The sequence below is a fragment of the Suillus subalutaceus genome, assembly GCF_016647625.1.
Source record: "Suillus subalutaceus strain FC151 chromosome Unknown DFJ58scaffold_37, whole genome shotgun sequence".
In the NCBI taxonomy this organism is placed as follows: Eukaryota; Fungi; Basidiomycota; class Agaricomycetes; order Boletales; family Suillaceae; genus Suillus; species Suillus subalutaceus.
The window spans coordinates 240,228-257,035 of record NW_024540286.1 but is presented as its reverse complement, the minus strand read 5'-3'; the positions used below and the strand labels follow the sequence as shown (position 1 = coordinate 257,035).

At 47.8% G+C, this 16,808-nt stretch overlaps 6 protein-coding genes across 6 annotated transcripts; 3 read left to right on the top strand and 3 right to left on the bottom strand.

Moving 5' to 3' along the window:
- Positions 1-2,572: 2,572 nt before the first annotated feature.
- On the bottom strand, positions 2,573-4,808 carry DFJ58DRAFT_781736 (uncharacterized protein). The gene is made up of 2 exons (XM_041389804.1): positions 4,636-4,808; positions 2,573-4,577 (listed from the first exon to the last, which is right to left on the bottom strand). Exons 1-2 carry the CDS (start codon positions 4,669-4,671, stop codon positions 2,898-2,900), a joined length of 1,716 nt encoding a protein of 571 aa, XP_041245235.1. The 5' UTR covers positions 4,672-4,808; the 3' UTR covers positions 2,573-2,897.
- On the bottom strand, positions 4,788-5,818 carry DFJ58DRAFT_682565 (60S ribosomal protein L44). Its single transcript, XM_041383245.1, has 7 exons — positions 5,737-5,818; positions 5,662-5,675; positions 5,577-5,607; positions 5,403-5,523; positions 5,260-5,345; positions 5,161-5,209; positions 4,788-5,108 (listed from the first exon to the last, which is right to left on the bottom strand). The coding sequence occupies exons 1-7, from the start codon at positions 5,751-5,753 to the stop codon at positions 5,106-5,108; spliced, it is 321 nt and encodes a 106-aa protein (XP_041245234.1). The 5' UTR covers positions 5,754-5,818; the 3' UTR covers positions 4,788-5,105.
- A 104-nt stretch (positions 5,819-5,922) lies between these two features.
- Positions 5,923-7,537, top strand: DFJ58DRAFT_296085 (RmlC-like cupin domain-containing protein). The gene is made up of 3 exons (XM_041379726.1): positions 5,923-6,423; positions 6,471-6,920; positions 6,975-7,537. The coding sequence occupies exons 1-3, from the start codon at positions 6,186-6,188 to the stop codon at positions 7,409-7,411; spliced, it is 1,125 nt and encodes a 374-aa protein (XP_041245233.1). The 5' UTR covers positions 5,923-6,185; the 3' UTR covers positions 7,412-7,537.
- A 1,558-nt stretch (positions 7,538-9,095) lies between these two features.
- On the top strand, positions 9,096-10,949 carry DFJ58DRAFT_744833 (uncharacterized protein). The gene is made up of 13 exons (XM_041387350.1): positions 9,096-9,145; positions 9,200-9,234; positions 9,292-9,455; positions 9,512-9,626; positions 9,678-9,775; positions 9,827-9,906; positions 9,957-9,964; positions 10,023-10,163; positions 10,215-10,228; positions 10,282-10,326; positions 10,380-10,388; positions 10,439-10,476; positions 10,527-10,949. Exons 1-13 carry the CDS (start codon positions 9,117-9,119, stop codon positions 10,678-10,680), a joined length of 930 nt encoding a protein of 309 aa, XP_041245232.1. The 5' UTR covers positions 9,096-9,116; the 3' UTR covers positions 10,681-10,949.
- A 2,601-nt stretch (positions 10,950-13,550) lies between these two features.
- Positions 13,551-14,131, top strand: DFJ58DRAFT_781721 (uncharacterized protein). Its single transcript, XM_041389803.1, has 3 exons — positions 13,551-13,691; positions 13,772-13,863; positions 13,916-14,131. Exons 1-3 carry the CDS (start codon positions 13,642-13,644, stop codon positions 14,059-14,061), a joined length of 288 nt encoding a protein of 95 aa, XP_041245231.1. The 5' UTR covers positions 13,551-13,641; the 3' UTR covers positions 14,062-14,131.
- Positions 14,132-14,336: 205 nt separating this feature from the next.
- On the bottom strand, positions 14,337-16,159 carry DFJ58DRAFT_295925 (actin). The gene is made up of 10 exons (XM_041379725.1): positions 16,067-16,159; positions 15,966-16,002; positions 15,908-15,913; positions 15,825-15,852; positions 15,700-15,768; positions 15,053-15,649; positions 14,928-14,999; positions 14,735-14,879; positions 14,543-14,681; positions 14,337-14,489 (listed from the first exon to the last, which is right to left on the bottom strand). Exons 1-10 carry the CDS (start codon positions 16,088-16,090, stop codon positions 14,479-14,481), a joined length of 1,128 nt encoding a protein of 375 aa, XP_041245230.1. The 5' UTR covers positions 16,091-16,159; the 3' UTR covers positions 14,337-14,478.
- Between the last annotated feature and the right edge of the window lie 649 nt (positions 16,160-16,808).

Genomic DNA, 16,808 nt, shown 5'->3' with positions numbered 1-16,808 from the left:
TTTTTCGGTCAGCATGGCTGAGTTATACCGAAATTCAGAATACCCACGTCCTGTCATTGGATCAACGGAACTCTTAAGCTCGGTTTGCATGATTCGAGAATCGACACACTCACAGCCTGTTACAATGATCAATACATTCTTCGGTCAGCATGGCTGAGCTCGACAGAGGATCTCCGTACTCACAAACTATCAATAGATCAGCAAGATCTTTGGTCAGCATACTACCTCGATCTTGACAAAGGTTCAGCACGCTCACGGACTGTGTACAGGTGAGCAATTTCTGTTGTCAACAGGGACCGCACCACTCGAAGGAGGATCTACAAACTCACGGACTGTCATCAGATCAACAATTTGTATGGTCAGCATGGCTCGAGCTCCACTGAGAGTCGACACACTCACAGCCTGTAGCAATCAGTGAATTTTCTGGTCATGGCTAGAGCTCGACAGATATGATCACAACACTCACATCCTATCAATAGATCGGCAATTTCTTCGTTCAGTATGGCTCGACCTCGATAGGAGTACAGTATAGACACTTACGAACTATGAACGGGTCGGTAATTTCGTCAGTCAGCAACGCTCGAGGTTGACACAGGATCAACACACTTACAGTCTGTCATCGGATCGAAAATGTCTTTAGTCAGCATGGCCCGAGCCCTACCAAGAATCAGCACACTCACTCTCTGCCAAGGATCAGAAATTTCGTGGGTCAGCAAGCCTCGAGATTGGCAAAGGATCAACACACTCACAGCCTGTCATCGGGTCAGCAAATTTGAGGTCAGCAAGGCGCGAGCTCCAAAGAGGATCAATAGACATACAGCCTGCAAAAACCGACCAACATCAGTGGGTGATGATTTTTGAAAATTAGCATCTCACTGAAAGATGCGGAAACCATCCAGCCAAGTTGGCTATTAGCTTTTCCCCCTGATCATCCGCCGATGTGGAGATTGTCTGAGCAGAACTGAGGTGTACCGCAAGTGTTCTAGAGTCAAATTCAGCTATTGCTACTCGAAAATAAGGTTTTGGGAGTTGCCTTTCAACTGCGTATTTGATGCATAACTCCAAATTGGTCTGCTGAGTTGAGATGATTAACTGCTTGAGTGTTTCATCATCCAACGCTTCAGCCGTGCGTTCGATGAGTGGACCACAATCTGCACCATCCTCATTCATGTCTGGATGTCAAACATAGATAAGCGGTCCTGTTGACCTCAAATTGATAATCAAACAACGTACTAGGAAGGCATACGTGACGTCTTGGCGGGTAGCGGATGTTGGCAGGGTCATATAAAAACTTCACTTGTGGCCCGTTCATAAACAATTCCATCGCACTCTTGGGAGCCAGTTCTTTCGCATCTTTCCTCGACGCTCCCTCACTTTTCAGCTTGGCAAATTCATCGTCATAGAGGGCGTCAAACTTCGTGAATAACACTATCACTGGAACTGAGGATTGCGAATGACAAAATGAGTTGATCGTAAACAATTAGTGGGATCCAAAAGCTTACTGTTTCCAGTGTCGCACTGAGAGAAAAACTTGACTTCCCCTGATGTGAACCATCTACATTTCTCGTCCATTGGAACGCAGTACCTATATCGATGAAATGATTGCATGCTACCAATGTAGTGAGTTACCATATGGCATGGATTCGATTCTCTAAATGCTTTTCCTGAGACCGCCTCGCGATGAATGCCTTCACCTGATCGAATTCGGAGTGTCCGCCTGCCTCGAAGCCACGTGAATCATGAAAGACGTATCTTGGGTTGCTTGGGAACACCATTTCATTATCGATATCATGCAATCCGCGCTGAGAACCCATTGAGTCACGTTACAAAGTAAAAGTACATATATGTTACCTCGCTCGATGGCATCAAAACAACCTTGATCTGATCTCGATGAGTGAATCAACTAAAACATTCCCAGCACGACATTGTGCACCTTTTCCCCAGTACTATTGTATATTTCTGGGTTCTCCCGTGTTTTGCAGACCGTCTGAAGAATGGTAGTTTTGCCTGCATTCGCTCTTCCAATAATGAGGATTCGGAAGCGACAGAGAAACAGGCGGCTCTGACTCGGAATCCCCTGATTGACGGAAGCGCCAACCTGAGCCTGTTGCCTCGTTAAAAAAAACATCGGGAAGAACGTCATCATCGTAACGAACCCTCAGGCTAGCAATTCTCTCTCCTTTAGCCATCAGGCCTAGGATTCAGTACAGTAAGTAAGTAGTAGCGGTCTGCAGACAACGATGAACGATTTTAATCTTATTCCAGGACCCTTTTAGGGTACTGGGCCCGGGTTCCTGGACCTGTATTAGGGTACTATTACTCACCGCATCACATCTCGTGCATCCCCACATCTCGTGCATCGTTCGAAACAACACTTTTCTACTACAAATCTTCAAACGAATACATGCAAATGAATTAATAAATCATAAGAACACCCTACAAGCTTAAATTATTGACAACGACATTTTAGAATTGAGCAGCCCTTATGGGCGCGGTGAGTGGCACTCCCGAGTCCGGCCCCTGTCCAGACTCCACATGTTAAACAATAATGACCCAGCTCAAGAAGCACCAGGACCATCAACAATTACATCTATTCTTCAAGTTCGAGTTAGAACAAAGTAAATTACTCGTATCCTTCGTCCCAGGTAAGATCTGAGATACCGACCACAACATCAATAAAGCATATGTATTGTATCATACCATAACAATGTGCACGAAAACGAAAGCAAAGATGAAAATGACAAAAAATGCAAATGGTCAAGCACGCACGAACAAACGAAGGGTCCAGATTCCAAAGCACCGACAAACCAACCCCATTCTGCACGTGGGTCTATCCCTGCAAACGATTAGAACTAGGAAGAGGAAGGAGGAGTCCCTTTATCATCATAGCATCAACTTCAACCGCCCCACTGCACCCACGCGCCAGGCAACCCGCGGCGGCGCTTCATCCCCGCACGTGTATGAGTACTGGCGCTAGAACCAGTCCCCTCAATCTCAGACGCTGAAAACGCGCCGTTAGTGCTTCCGTTCCCATACCCGTCCCCTTCATCGTCGTCATCTTCACCTACGACCCACCGGCGGCCTCTACCTGTGCCCCAGGAATCGTTTAGCCAGATATGCTGTCGTGAACCTGGTGCGAAAGACGAGAGTTGGCCATTGATAGTGCTGGTGGTACTGCTGACAGTGGGGGACGTTCGAGGTACCCCTCGGAGGCTGCCTGTTGTACTGGGTGGGTGAAGATGTTTTCGGAGACTGCGAATGGAGGCTTGACGTCTGGCTGGGACGAGTAACCGTTCTAGGTCTAGTTCTCCTTCGTCTTCTTCATCCTCATCTTCAGAGGATGAGCTGGAAAAACACGGTCCTTCTTGTCTATGGCTCGCGGGGAGGTGCCTGCTCATACTCCACTCATCGTTCTCAACCCTCGTACGGGCTAATGAAGGAACCATATCTGATTCCTTGCGTTTTCCCTTTCCCTTTCCTTTCCCTTTCCTTGATTCTTCCTCCCGCTTATTCTTCCTCCGTCTCTCCTCGTCACGTCTATATCTCGATTCATCATCTTCAGCACCAGTTCTACGCACCCTCGATCCCGCACGCGACGTAGGCGTAGACCTACACACGACGCTCGTCTGGCTCACCTTCCCTTCAGTCGTACCTGCGCGCTGCTCCCGCACCTGTGCGCATAGCAATGGTGGGCGTCTCTGTTCCCTAGGTCTATTCGTCGTCTCTGATAACGTCGAGTTCGTTTTTTGCGTAGAAGCAGTCTCAGGCACACCAGAGAGAAGGGCTTTAGCGACAGATTCCATCCAGTTACGAGGGAGCGGCGGAGGGTCGTCTGTCTCGATGATGTCGTCTGCTGTGAGGAGCAAGGCTCGACGGGAAGAACGGGGTTGTGCATGGGGAGTGCGATGGGAGCGGAGGGAGACATTTGATGAGGAGGGGCGTTTAGCTAGGGGTTGGATGTTCGGTGCTGATGCCATATGTCGGAGATATGCGTGAGCGTTTGGTGCGGCTTTGGAGAAGTTAGATGAAGATTGATGGCGCATGTAGGCATTCGGGGCTTGGGACCGGCCATGGGTTTCGGGGAATAGGTTGCGTCGGGCCTGGCCCTGGGTGGCGTGAAAGCGGGAATGCTTACGGAGGCTCTCTGGGGATGTGTTGAAGGAAAATGAGGATGTAGAAGAAGAAGCATGGAGAGCCTTGATGTGTGCAAGCGGTGATGGTGGTTGAGAGTGGGAATTATTGTTGGAGATTGGTTCCCGTGCTAGACTCGAATTGCGGCTTACGAGGCCGGCGAGGAAACCAACGACAGCACCTACACCGCCACGCACGTTGCTTGTGTGTTTATCGGTTGTATGATCTGTGTGTCGCTCGGATTCTGGTGTAAAGACGCGAGTTTCTTTGTAGCCGGCTTCGCGAAGAAGGTCTTCGAGGCGTTCATATGTCTTGGATGTTCCACGGCGATGCAAGGGAACGCGAGTTAGCGTGTCGGGGTAACGTGCACGACCTCTTGGAGGTGTAGAGGGCGGGCTGGCGTGTGATGATAGCTCGGAGTCATCTTGTGAAGTGGACGCGGTCGTCTGCAATGTCAATGTCAATGAGTTCAACCTCCTCGACGACAGTGATCAGACCACGCACAGAATCGCAGGTCTCGACTACGTTTGAAGCGTGCATGAAAGAGATCCTTCTCCTTTAGATGACTCCTCTTTATACTCACGGGTAGTACCCCCCAACGGTTCCTTCCAATTCTAGGTTTGCGATAAGAATGACCAAGAAACAGTAGGCCGTCGTGGAATTTACCGTCACAAGCCGCATCACAGCAATTTCAAAAAAAAAACAGTGCGCATGCGGCGCTACTTCATCATTTTGGCTCATCGTTACATCGCTTAATCTGTGCTCCACTAACGTTGTAAATGGGCGGCTACTAGTTTTGGTTGCTAGGGCGTCGTATTTATCTTCACTCGGTGACACTCACAAGGCTAGTCGACATCAGGCAAGGCGCATCACTCGAGACCAGTCACACGTAAGAATATGCTGCATGTCATGTCATAATGTGCTTGAGGATACATAGCAGTGGAAAACAAAATATGAAACGACTCCCAAGGCGCTCACTATACAGTCATCATTAGCTCCTAGAACCCAATGATAAGCAAAGTGACGTACGAATTGGAGGGCAGCACCCTTTGTCTTTTTCTCACCACCAAGCTCGAAGCTTCAGAAGACATTAGGTTTGTACATGCGGTGAATAGAACAGAGACATACTGTTTGCAACGCTTCAACGAAAGCTGCATCTTGTACTTGCACACCGTGCACTCCAACCGCAGAACGACCTTCTTCGTCGTCTTTGCCTACATCCCCAAAACCCAATAAGCAGAATCCCGTGCCCTCGCACTAAAAAAACGCACCTTCTTGTGGAAGACGGGTTTAGTCTGACCACCGTACCCTGATTGCTTACGGTCGTAACGACGCTTTCCTTGGGCGAACAGCGAATCTTTGCCCTTTTTGTACTGTGTCACTTTGTGGGGCCTGCATAGCGTTCTCAGCGGTCCTGATCCCATAAATTCAAACCATGAACATACGTGTGCTTCTTGCACGTCTTGCCCTTGCAGTCTACATACAGTCATTAACTTTTGCGAATATATGACGAGAACAGAGGTTACTCACAGGTCCGGCGAGTTCTTTTTAGCAACAATTCGTCAGTTATTCCCAATTGGCTAGTGAATGGGACTGGCAACGTACTTGGGGATGTTGACCATGGTTGTCGGCGTCGGCGATGTCTTAGGCTTGAGGTCGACGATAGTAGCGTGGATTTCCGTGTACGGCAATCGCCGGTGTTATGCAGTTTATACAATTAAGGTTCAGGAAAATCCCGAAAGTTAATGGCACGTGATAGGGGCGTCATGATGACCTCACTCAGCTGTGCGCGTCTCCCAGCAATGATCACTTACTCCATGCTATATAACCAGCCATGCTCCCCTGCTTCGTGCTCCAATCGCGATGACAGAACAAGTATTTCGCCTTATTCCTGCAACGCAGAACTTTCCATGGGGGAAGAAAGGGAGCAGCTCACTGGTAGCCCAGCTCGCTGACGGCGCAGGCATACCAGATTTCAAAACAGACGAATCAAAGTCCTATGCAGAAGTTCGTGGTCCACTAAAATACTATGCACGCAGTATAACATTCCATAGATGTGGATTGGTACTCACCCCAACGCGCCAACACGAGTCCATTCCACCAGACAGCTGCTCTCAGAGCATCTCGCAGCCCACCCAGAACTCGTCGGAGAATCCGCCTTGAAGCGGTTCGGCTTGGAAAACGGACAGATTCCATTCTTGTTCAAAATCTTGTCTTTCGACAAGGCGCTCCCCGTGCAGATCCATCTTGACAAGCATACCGAGGAACACATAAATTCAGAACATCCCATGGGTAAGGCCTCGTCATGTTATGAAATGCCATTTGTTAAATAGACGCAGACTCAAACCATAGATCAGGAATGGCTCTAGCCCTCTCCAATTTCAGTACTCTCTGCGGTTTCCTCCCAACATCCCAAGTATCCGAGTTCCTCTCCTTCGTCCCAGAGTTCGCTTCCCTCTTCTCAGCCGATATCATAGCACACTTCAAATCAGTGGCGCGTTCGCCTGACAAATCAGAACGCAAAGCAGCCCTCAAAGACCTGTTCTCATGCTATGCCCAGGTAGATAAGGAAAAAGCTGCGGCGCAACTCAAACGTCTTATAGAGCGATATCAAACTGGAAAAGAAGCCGACGAAGAGAAGGTTGTAAAATCGCTCGTTTTGCGGTTGCATGAGATGTACCCTAACGATAGCGGCATCTTTTGCGCTTTCATACTCAACTACTTCGATTTAAAGCCTGGACACGCCTTCTCCGTCGCCACCGGGGAGCCCCACGCATACATCACAGGAGGTATGAAATTCTCTATCCAAACTGCGCCAAATAAAATAAAATGACTTGTTTCAGACATGATCGAATGCATAGCAACGTCCGACAACACCGTCCCCCTCGCTTTCTCCTCCTCATCCAACCTCGACATCTCCACCTTCCTCTCAAACGTCGCATACAACCCAACCCCAGGCAAAACTCTCATCCAACCCACAATGTTCACCCGCGGGAGCACGCACACGTCCGGATCGCTTCTATACAACCCGCCCATTGACGAACTGGCAGTGATGCAAGTCATCGTGGCGAAAGGAGGGGTTGAGAGCCATCATAAGCTGAGAGGGCCGAGCATTGATATTGTGGTCGAGGGCGAGGGGACGGTAGTGTGGGCGGAGGGAGCGAAGAGGTTAGGGGTGAGGAAGGGGCAGGTGGTGTTCATCGCTGCGGGGACAGAGGTCAAGTACTCGGCGCTTGAGACGGCGTTGAAGCTTTATAGGGCTTTTGTGGAGGTTGCTTAGCGTTTAGGATGGTTCGATTTTGATATTTTTGCCTAGCCTGTGTTCTGTAGAGAATCATCATGTAAGGGTTATATCCGTTGATGATCATCCTTCTAGCGTGATTGTTGGAGAGACTCTCCAATATCGTGCTAGAAGGATGATCAGGTGGAGCGATAGTTTGTGAATATGAGAGTGCACAAAGGGGCCGACTCGAAGGACGATGTCACTTTACACTATAGACTCGTCAAGGAATGTCGTCGTCGTATAGGTGCCCAGATCCAGGACGATGACCGGGCCACCAGACTCCGATGGGCTGGCGACCTCGAAAGGCCATAATCAAGAAGGAACTAGCGTGTTCCTTCTATATGGTCTGGATAGGGGAGACTAGCAGGAAACATCCCCTCCCTGAAAAGCCGACAACTCAGTCCCTGCATGATTTCAAGACCGTCAACATGACATCTAAATCCCAACACCCATTTCCAATCCTCACCGCACATCGGATGAGCAAGAAAACGATCATATGAGTGGCCTGAACTTGAAGCGTCCAGAATCTCGGAAATCGAAGAGTGCTGACATCGAGTGGATGCTGTGTCTATATGCGCGTGTCAAAAGATGTTTCGCACGACGATGGCTCTCAACGACGCAATCTTACTATGCCATAGAGTTCACCGAGAGCATATCATCTGTCCTTTCTGCTGTCTGGAATTGCTTGTTTCCATAGCGTCGGGGGTGTGCGTATCATAACAGCCAATTAAGCTCTGAGTGGCGGCGGGTAATGGGCAGCTGTTGCACAATGCACGATAACACCGTGAGATAAAACGGAAGAAAGAAAGGAGAGTGTTTGAACGCTCACGTTCAATGAAGACGAGGCGACACGTTATATGAGAGTGTGACGTGACGAGTATGACAAGTGACTGTCACACCCCTTCTCAGGTTCAAGTTTCCGAATCCGAGTCATTTCAGAGTCTCAGACTACTAGTAGTAGTAGTAGTAGTCGTAGGGGCTATTCTCCTTCTTTTCGGTCTGCGGGGGACGTCCAACTACTACTGATAGCCTCGGTCCGACTAGTCTGAACTGTTGCAGAGTTCATGATGTGACCGAACATGATGGAACAGATATGATAAAAACAAATACGCGCTCGGTCCCAACGTTATATTTGCGCTGTGCTGCCTTAATGTGATTTTCCCTGTAGGACCGCGTGAGTATGACAGAAATCAAACAGAAAACTGATTTTGCACCGCCATGCTGTCCTTGTGTTGCCTTATTTGGTTCCATGAACTTCCTTCTTCGCCATTTTGGATGGGAGAGGAAGGCCCGGGAGCCCTTTCATCGCCATGGTGGCCATGATCAGCCATTTTGCATGATCTGACATATCAGATCTGTCTACGTGTTTCAGCAAGAAATGGCACAGGATTGACAACATCATAGCTTTGACATATCGCGGCTCGCCACTACCAGCGTGGTTGACGAATCATATCCCGTCTCTGTGCTAGTATCACATGCACATGTTGATAGCTCACTTTGATCTTCTCGACATCTGTGCACAGCAGTAACAGCACACGTTGAGCTTGAACTTAATTTCAGCCTATCATAGCACTTGATTTATACCAAGTACAGGGAAACATGTTAACATTGCTACGTCACGTCACTATGTAATTTGATACTTATAAGAGTGTACAGGATGAGTGTTTTAACACCCTTGCTCTGTTGTATTTGTCTCACTGGAATGTTGGATGTTATTGAATCACAGCAGTTGTGAGTGGTGCTTGCATAGATGCACTGTGTACCCTGATCCTTACGATTTACTAGATGGATGCACTTGTACGCCGTTCTCGTGGCAAACAGTATTAGGGCATTTTATCTTTTATCTCCGAGCGTCGAGCGATGACAAAATGTTCTAGGTATCCTGATATACGACCATATGGCGACCCTCCCAGAAGAAATCATATTTATTTGGCGTCGTCCGAAGGCACTGTCTGCAAAGTTATTTCTCGTCAATCGCTATATCGCTCTGCTCGGCAATATATTTGCTTTGTGCGTTGATTTCCTGCCCATTTCAGATGAGGTTCGATTATTCCATTATGTACACAACTGGCAGGCTCACAGAACTCATTTCCACAGAGGTTTCAGTTCTGGTTCTTGCATATCTGTTATTTTGCTCAACAGAGGCTTAGTTGTGTGAAATACACGTTATGCAGACAACTGTTCTTTCTTTCGCAAGGAATCATCGTTTGCCGTAAGTTACAAGTTTATTGCGAGAAATACACAGACTAAAATTCCCATGGAGTCATATTGACCATTCGCATTTATGCTCTTTACGGCTGTAACAAGCGGCTGCTTACCTGCATGATCATCGTCGGCTTCACTCTTGTGGCAGGAGCTTGTGTATGTATTCACGTAGACGTTTGGACCCGGGTGTCTGTTGATCCTTTCTAGGCGGGAGCCATTGGACACTTCTCAAGCAACGCGACCATTTTCCCAGGAGTTGGCTGCTATGAAACATATACAGTAGCAGTGTACGTCGTTCTCATCCCCGTTCTATGCGTTTGCTCAAAAGTCCTTGCAGAGCCGCCCGTCAGTGAATTCTAAATCACGTTTGTATGCAACTTGTCATGACCTTCTCCAATTGCAGGCGTCGGGCTGTCATGGGTGGCCCTGTTTATCTTTGAATTACTCATTTTCATTCTCACAGTGTACAGAATTTGTAAACCTAGAGGCTTGCGGTTATCTCTGTTTACCAGGAGCAATATTGTTGATATCATGTTTCACGATGGTAAGTCTTTCGTTGCGCCTGTATTGTAAATGCTGAATCGACCTAACGCAGGTGCGATGTATTTCGGGTGAGGCTCTAGCGAGATCGTGGTTCGAGTGAATCTGATCCACATGCCTTCAGAGCGATGACACTGATCAATATACCGAACATCCTGACGTACTACGTGAGTCAACAAATGAATATTAATGGAGTCAAAGCGCTGACAGTTTGAATCAGTCTAGTTCAGTAAGCATATAAACTCACAATATTTGGTTTACTTCCCGACAATTGCCAAGGTTGACAATAGAGGCAGTCTCGCCACATTTACTAGCTCGTGAGTCATTGGTAAAATAAATACGAACCGATCTTATATATTACCTCCAGCATGTCCGCTACTCTCATTTCTCGACTGGTGCTTAACCTGCACGCATCCATGGATACTGGTATTTTGTCCACCACCGTTCGGGGTGACAGCGCCAGCTTCGCTCTTACCACCCGGGTCAACGTACAGTCGGCTATTTCCTCTCACCATTGGTAGGCTGGTATTGGATTCTGTTTTTAGATGTGAAGTTGTAGAGGATTCTTATTTTCCTTATGCGCCGATCACGGTGTCCTGTTGTGATGTAGCACCAGTTCGTTTGGATTAGTTTCATGTGTTAAAATACTGAGTATATGTTGATACTAGCCATGCACAGTGTGCACGAGTACGATTAGCTTTGTAACTACACTATCAATAATTGTTGAGATTAATCGGTGTATACAGCAGTATTAGTTACACAATACGACGACAAAAGTACTATCGTACAGAAATGTTATGTAAATAACCAGGATTACAGAAAATGTGATACTATGGTTTATGGACGCTCAAACTAGACACCCTTGTGAACAAATACGATCCGCTGTTCCATTGGAGTCTTCTTGCGCAACGATTTCACACCCTTGTGCGACGCTACCGCAGCCCATGTGCAAATCAATCTCCCCGATCCATCATTTAGGCTGTCGCACAATTCGCCAATCGCACTGCAAAATCCGGAAAATTGCATAGCCACAGCGAGATGAATCAACTCATCGGGACTCTTCTCACTACCCACGATAGCGTGGCATGCAGATAAGAATTCAAAATCAGGACTCTGCCAGTGAGATCGGATGATTGTAGTCGATTCGGCATTCAGTGGCAGGCCAGGTGAAATCACTGATTCCGTGATGCATCAAATGCTCACTGCTGCACGTGCGGATGCATGAGACGACATCATCTCATTGCATATAGTCATATTTGCGAGGACCGGTCTTCGATAAAGGCAGCGCCAGTGCCACGCGAGACGAGACGAGAAGTTTATCGAGTGGTATGCGGAAATGTGCCAACCGGGTCCAGAATACCGTACGGCTTTGCTCTGCTAGTTATACAGCAGTGGTCAAAGCGCCGCAATGAATACTGCATGAGAAAGCATCCGTGGCAAGGCAAGAAAATGGCTTCCCTGAGGCGTCGAAATGGCGTGAGGAAAGAGCGACATGCTGATGTAGGAATTTCAACGCGGTCTGGTAGGCAAGCAATACAGTGTCATAGTTCATCTCCTCAGCAGAGGTAACCGACTAAGATCATTACGAGAGGATGCGCGAGATAGGCGGGGAAGTTTCGGATATGGCGTAAATGCTTCATCCAGGTCAGACGGGATGCCCCGTTGCTCGAATCGGTCTCGAAGGGTGCTGGCAAGATTGTTGAGAAATGCGATTCGATCAGAATGACCAGGAGGGACAGAGGCATAGTGCAGCCCAACCAAGTTTAATGGCCTCTTCGTGGTCAGACGGGGATGCCCTGCTGCTGGGATCTGAGTACCAGATAAGGTTGATCAATGAGCACGCACTTCGAAATATGAGCAGTGAAACAGTGGAAACCTGTGAGGAAATGACACAGCAAGTTCTGAGGGAGACCTTTGATAAAGCTACTGTAACTTAAAAGGACGCCACAATGTCACAACGAAGCTGAGTGCTGACAACTAGACTGGTGACCGGCCCGTCTATAGATAGTAGAGGGCTTGTAACCAGTCTAGCTGACAAGAGAAATGGAAGGGATGCTGGAGCAAAAACCAGACTGTTGTATGCGTCTGTTGCTGAAACTGTAAGGTAGTTATGCCGACGCTTACTTTATTTTCGCATACAATGTCTTTGAGACTCCTGTAATCAATTTCAACGAGCAACGAAGGGTCGTTTATGTCAAGGTTCTCCCTAACCGCACAAATGACTTCTCAGGACGTGCACCAGCATATCAGCACCGATGCCCCCGCATTGCACCCAGCGCTTTACCTATCCTTAGATGTGCGCCCCTTGTGGTCAAGATACAGACATGTTCATCGCGGAACTTGGGCACATTGGCCTCAATATTATATTGTCCGAGGTCATTGAACCCTGTTGGGATCGTTGTTCCATCGCAAATGTTCGTTCGTCAGTTCCGCGTGGCCTGCGTATGCTGCGAGCATCAATAGAATGTTCGCTAGACGATTGCGTCATGTGTCATTCGGGAAACACCGTGAATGCCTAAGAGTTCCTTATGCACAGCGTCGAAGTTTAACGTTTAACCGCCTGCAAGAGAGCATCAGTGAATGATTCTCACGTGACAGAGTAATATTTCTATCAACAACAATCATTAACAGCGTACTAATAGCACGTTGAGTTGGCATCGCTCAAGTGGGCTCTGAAGTCTACGCAGACTAGGGACACGCCACCCCTGTCAAAAACGTGCTCACCTTCTTGTTCAAGAAGTGCGTGATCATTATCTGAGTTACGCCCACCACGGGTAGCAGGCTGCGAGCGTTGACAGCTTGCCTCTTGGCAACGTTCCCAGTACAGACGCAAGCACAAGTTGCCCGTATTGCGCTTCCCTAGGCCCTTGCCCAACCATAATAAGCTGAGCAGCCCGGTCTCGAAATTGGAGTTGGGAATCAAAGCTGATAATGTCGAGCCCGATCCGATACTGAAACTAATTGTTTCCCATCGCAGATAACGAGTATTAGTTTCCGCTTTTGAAATTAACAGTGTTTGAGCTGGACCAATGAGTCGGTGGTCCGTTGCAACAAAGTTTTGCCTTCGGTATGCGATTGAGGCCCATTGAATCATCTGAACAAAAAATAGGACGCACAAGTTATAGTAGCGACAAACTTGAGTTACTTGATTTGCAGGATGATAAGACTAGAGCACGAGTAAACTCACCGAATAGAACAAATGCTGAGGTAAAACGGACGACGGCGGCGGCGTGGCTACTAATATGATAGGAACGGTTATATAGTTACATGTAAGGTGGCTGAGCGTCGATGGTGAATCACTGTACAGTACCAAGAAGCAAGAAGCAAGACATGTGACAGATGTAGTAGTAGGGAAGCTTTGTATGTCAACACAGGATACAAGCTTTGCTGACTCGGAGTCAAAGTCTGAATTGCTTACATACGCTCTGAAGCTGCTACTCCATCCGAACTTGAACATACTCTTAATCCATTTTCGACTGGGCATGAGTGATCAGGTCGCAGCAGCAAGAGCCTCAGAGCAGGCGACCTCCAGGTTTGTCTTCATAAGATAGCACAGACGAAAATACCACTCACTCGTCATATCCCGGAATCCTATTGGTGATGTCATCAAAGGGCGGCGCTCATGAAACTCCTCTTTTTCGCTGCAACTCTCGCCATCCTACCAATGTCATCGTACTTCTTTACTGAAAAATATGTTTGGTCTGGTACGTCTACTACGGGATGCAATCACGAGTTCGTACTGATGTTTTCTTCCAGGCAACTCCAACTATGCTGCGATCACCGCCGTATGTGCGGCCAACATAGTCCTCATTGCATACATCGTCGTTTCTTTGGTGGAAGACAAGCAATCGTTCAAGGAAGCGGAGGAGAAGAAACTGTCAGAAACCAAGAAGGAGCGATAAATTGGGTCATTACTCGCTATGTATGTCGTTGTCGTCTAGGCACTTTCAATGCATGCATTCTTTCTGTTCATGTCCGCTTTGTGCAGGGGGCTTCAGTCAGAACGATCACCGAGGGCCAGACTATGGTTTTTTAGAAGATACTAATTATTAAAAGTTTACCAGACATGTCTGCTTCAAAGTGGTTGAACAAATACTTCGGAGCAGCGCATTCCTCTTGATATACGTCATTCAAATCATCATCAACGTTCGACTTTCATTACGACATTGACAATCGTCACAAACAGTTTAACATAAAAATTTTCCTCCCAACATCTACCCATAGAACTCCTCTGGCAATTGAAATCTCAAAGTGTCACTGGGATGCAATAGTAATGTCATTCTAGTGCATCGTATGCGCAGTTACTTCTTTCATTACATTTAGAAGCACTCTGTTGCGGGGGTAATTGAGAACAAGTAGAATCATAAGACGAGAGACACGTACTGCGATGAACGATACCAGGACCTGACTCGTCGTACTCCTGCTTTGAACACCACAAGTTCTGGAAAGTGGACAACGAAGCCAAGATGGAGCCACCGATCCAGACGGAGTATTTCCGCTCAGGAGGAGCGACGATCTTCACCTATAAGCGGCGACGAATGAGAATAACGACTGTACACAGATGTTGACACGAACCTTCATACTCGAAGGCGAGAGTGACGTCAACTCCTTCTGCATACGGTCGGCAATACCAGGGAACATGGTAGTACCACCCGACAGCACAACGTTACCATACAAGTCGCGACGGATATCAAGATCGCACTTGAAGATCGAGTTGTACCTAGGACGGGGGTAAATCACACTAAGTTTCTTGTAAATGATTTCTTACGTAGTCTCGTGGATACCAGCAGCTTCGAGACCAAGGAATGCAGGCTGGAAGAGAGCCTCAGGTGCACGGAATCTTGTGATTTTATAAGTTAAGACTATGCAATAATCAGCGTAAAATCAACTTACCGCTCGTTACCGATGGTGATGACTTGACCATCAGGCAGCTCGTAGCTCTTCTCAAGCGCCGATGACTGAGCGGCAGTCTGCATCTCCTGCTCGAAATCGAGGGCGACGTAGCACAACTTCTCCTTGATATCACGGACGATTTCGCGCTCAGCAGTCGTCGTGAATGAGTAACCGCGCTCAATCAAGTTTTTGATCAGATAGTCGGTAAGATCACGACCAGCAAGGTCGAGACGGAGAATAGCATGAGGCAGGGCAAAACCTTCGTAGATAGGAACCGTGTGGGTGACACCGTCACCAGAGTCCATGACGATACCGGTGGTACGACCGGACGCGTACAACGACAAGACGGCCTGAATGGCGACATAGAATGCAGGTGCATTAAATGTCTCGAACATTATTTGAGTCATCTTTTCACGGTTAGCTTTGGGGTTGAGGGGAGCCTCAGTCAGTAAGACGGGATGCTCCTCTGGGGCCACACGAAGCTCATTATAGAATGTGTGATGCCAGATCTTCTCCATGTCGTCCCAGTTCGTGACAATACCGTGCTCGATGGGGTACTTTAGGGTCAAGATACCACGTTTGGACTGAGCCTCGTCACTGCGCGACTTAGATTAGGTGAAAGCTTAAATGAGATAGCCGAAGCTTACCCAACGTAAGAGTCCTTCTGACCCATGCCAACCATGACACCCTGGTGACGAGGGCGACCGACTATGGAGCTGTAAGTCTGTGTGAGTGCTAGATCATCAGGGATGATATACGATCTAAAACGTACGGGAAGACGGCGCGGGGAGCATCGTCACCTAATGAGATGCGATCAGTTTGTATCATTACACCCCACGAACAGCCTTGAGTTACCAGCAACTACGAAGATGCTTATCAGATGGTGAAACACGTAGATCGAAGAGAAACTTACAGCCAGCCTTGCACATTCCGGATCCATTATCGATAACCTGACAACGTGAGGAAATTGAGCGTTTTGTACGGGGTCAAGAGCTACGATGAGGTTGAACATACGAGGGCAGCTACTTCTTCTTCCATGGTGAATTAGTTGTGTAGTAGACTGGGTGGGAGGTGGAGGTTATAAGTTGAAGTGCACCAGCGCATCACAAGCGGAGTGTGCATTTCAAACTCAGACCTCTGAATCAAACAAGGCAGTGCCGGTCAATGCATAACATATCGAACGTTAGACAGGATCCAGCTGGACGGAAAGCTTAACGTTGAAGTAGGGAGTAGCCTAGGGAAGGTATAGCATGAGAGGCGCATTTGAGTCAATTGCTTCAAAATTGAAGGTTGCAATAACCATCGTGTCTTCACCACATGTCATTTTGATATGAACTTTATACTTCATGGATCGACGGTCCTAATTCAATATTGTGCTCGTTGGAAGCCTGAGATAGAGAGGCATATGTAGCATCACGCGTAGAGCAATAAACTAATCCAGCACATATCGTGAACGAACATCACAGCACGATGATGCCTAGCAGATCAGTAGCACGTCAATGCACCGTGCAGAGCGTATATAAAAACGCAGTGTTGGCCGCACTTGAAACAGCAAGTGGTTAGAAAGAGTTCCTCACGTAGCTCACAGTCCCAACAACCGTTCCGCTCTGCGTTGTATCGGTGGTCGTTTGATCATCGCGATAGCCAGCAAATGAAAGCTAGACAGGGTAATACTCGAGTGGAAGAAGTAAACAGCACGATGTCAGGCAGTCATTTACCGGTTCGTTGCTTGGGCCTTCTGTGCTCAAGCCTGATG

Excerpts from the sequence above, each read along its gene's own strand:
- DFJ58DRAFT_781736 (XM_041389804.1), bottom strand. The coding sequence starts at position 4,671 with ATGCACGCTTCAAACGTAGTCGAGACCTGCGATTCT. Across the intron at positions 4,578-4,635 it reads TAGTCGAGACCTGCGATTCT|ACGACCGCGTCCACTTCACA; the intron begins GTGCGTGGTCTG and ends TTGACATTGCAG.
- DFJ58DRAFT_781721 (XM_041389803.1), top strand. The coding sequence starts at position 13,642 with ATGAGTGATCAGGTCGCAGCAGCAAGAGCCTCAGAGCAGGCGACCTCC. Across the intron at positions 13,692-13,771 it reads TCAGAGCAGGCGACCTCCAG|GGCGGCGCTCATGAAACTCC; the intron begins GTTTGTCTTCAT and ends ATGTCATCAAAG. Across the intron at positions 13,864-13,915 it reads TGAAAAATATGTTTGGTCTG|GCAACTCCAACTATGCTGCG; the intron begins GTACGTCTACTA and ends GTTTTCTTCCAG.
- DFJ58DRAFT_296085 (XM_041379726.1), top strand. The coding sequence starts at position 6,186 with ATGTGGATTGGTACTCACCCCAACGCGCCAACACGAGTCCATTCCACC. Across the intron at positions 6,424-6,470 it reads AAATTCAGAACATCCCATGG|ACTCAAACCATAGATCAGGA; the intron begins GTAAGGCCTCGT and ends AAATAGACGCAG. Across the intron at positions 6,921-6,974 it reads CCACGCATACATCACAGGAG|ACATGATCGAATGCATAGCA; the intron begins GTATGAAATTCT and ends GACTTGTTTCAG.
- DFJ58DRAFT_744833 (XM_041387350.1), top strand. The coding sequence starts at position 9,117 with ATGTTGGATGTTATTGAATCACAGCAGTT. Across the intron at positions 9,776-9,826 it reads CTCTTGTGGCAGGAGCTTGT|GCGGGAGCCATTGGACACTT; the intron begins GTATGTATTCAC and ends GATCCTTTCTAG. Across the intron at positions 10,477-10,526 it reads CTCGCCACATTTACTAGCTC|CATGTCCGCTACTCTCATTT; the intron begins GTGAGTCATTGG and ends TATTACCTCCAG.
- DFJ58DRAFT_295925 (XM_041379725.1), bottom strand. The coding sequence starts at position 16,090 with ATGGAAGAAGAAGTAGCTGCCCTC. Across the intron at positions 15,650-15,699 it reads CAGAAGGACTCTTACGTTGG|TGACGAGGCTCAGTCCAAAC; the intron begins GTAAGCTTCGGC and ends TAAGTCGCGCAG. Across the intron at positions 14,880-14,927 it reads GCTGGTATCCACGAGACTAC|GTACAACTCGATCTTCAAGT; the intron begins GTAAGAAATCAT and ends CCCCCGTCCTAG.
- DFJ58DRAFT_682565 (XM_041383245.1), bottom strand. Across the intron at positions 5,346-5,402 it reads AACCCGTCTTCCACAAGAAG|GCAAAGACGACGAAGAAGGT; the intron begins GTGCGTTTTTTT and ends TTGGGGATGTAG. Across the intron at positions 5,210-5,259 it reads TCGTTGAAGCGTTGCAAACA|CTTCGAGCTTGGTGGTGAGA; the intron begins GTATGTCTCTGT and ends TGTCTTCTGAAG.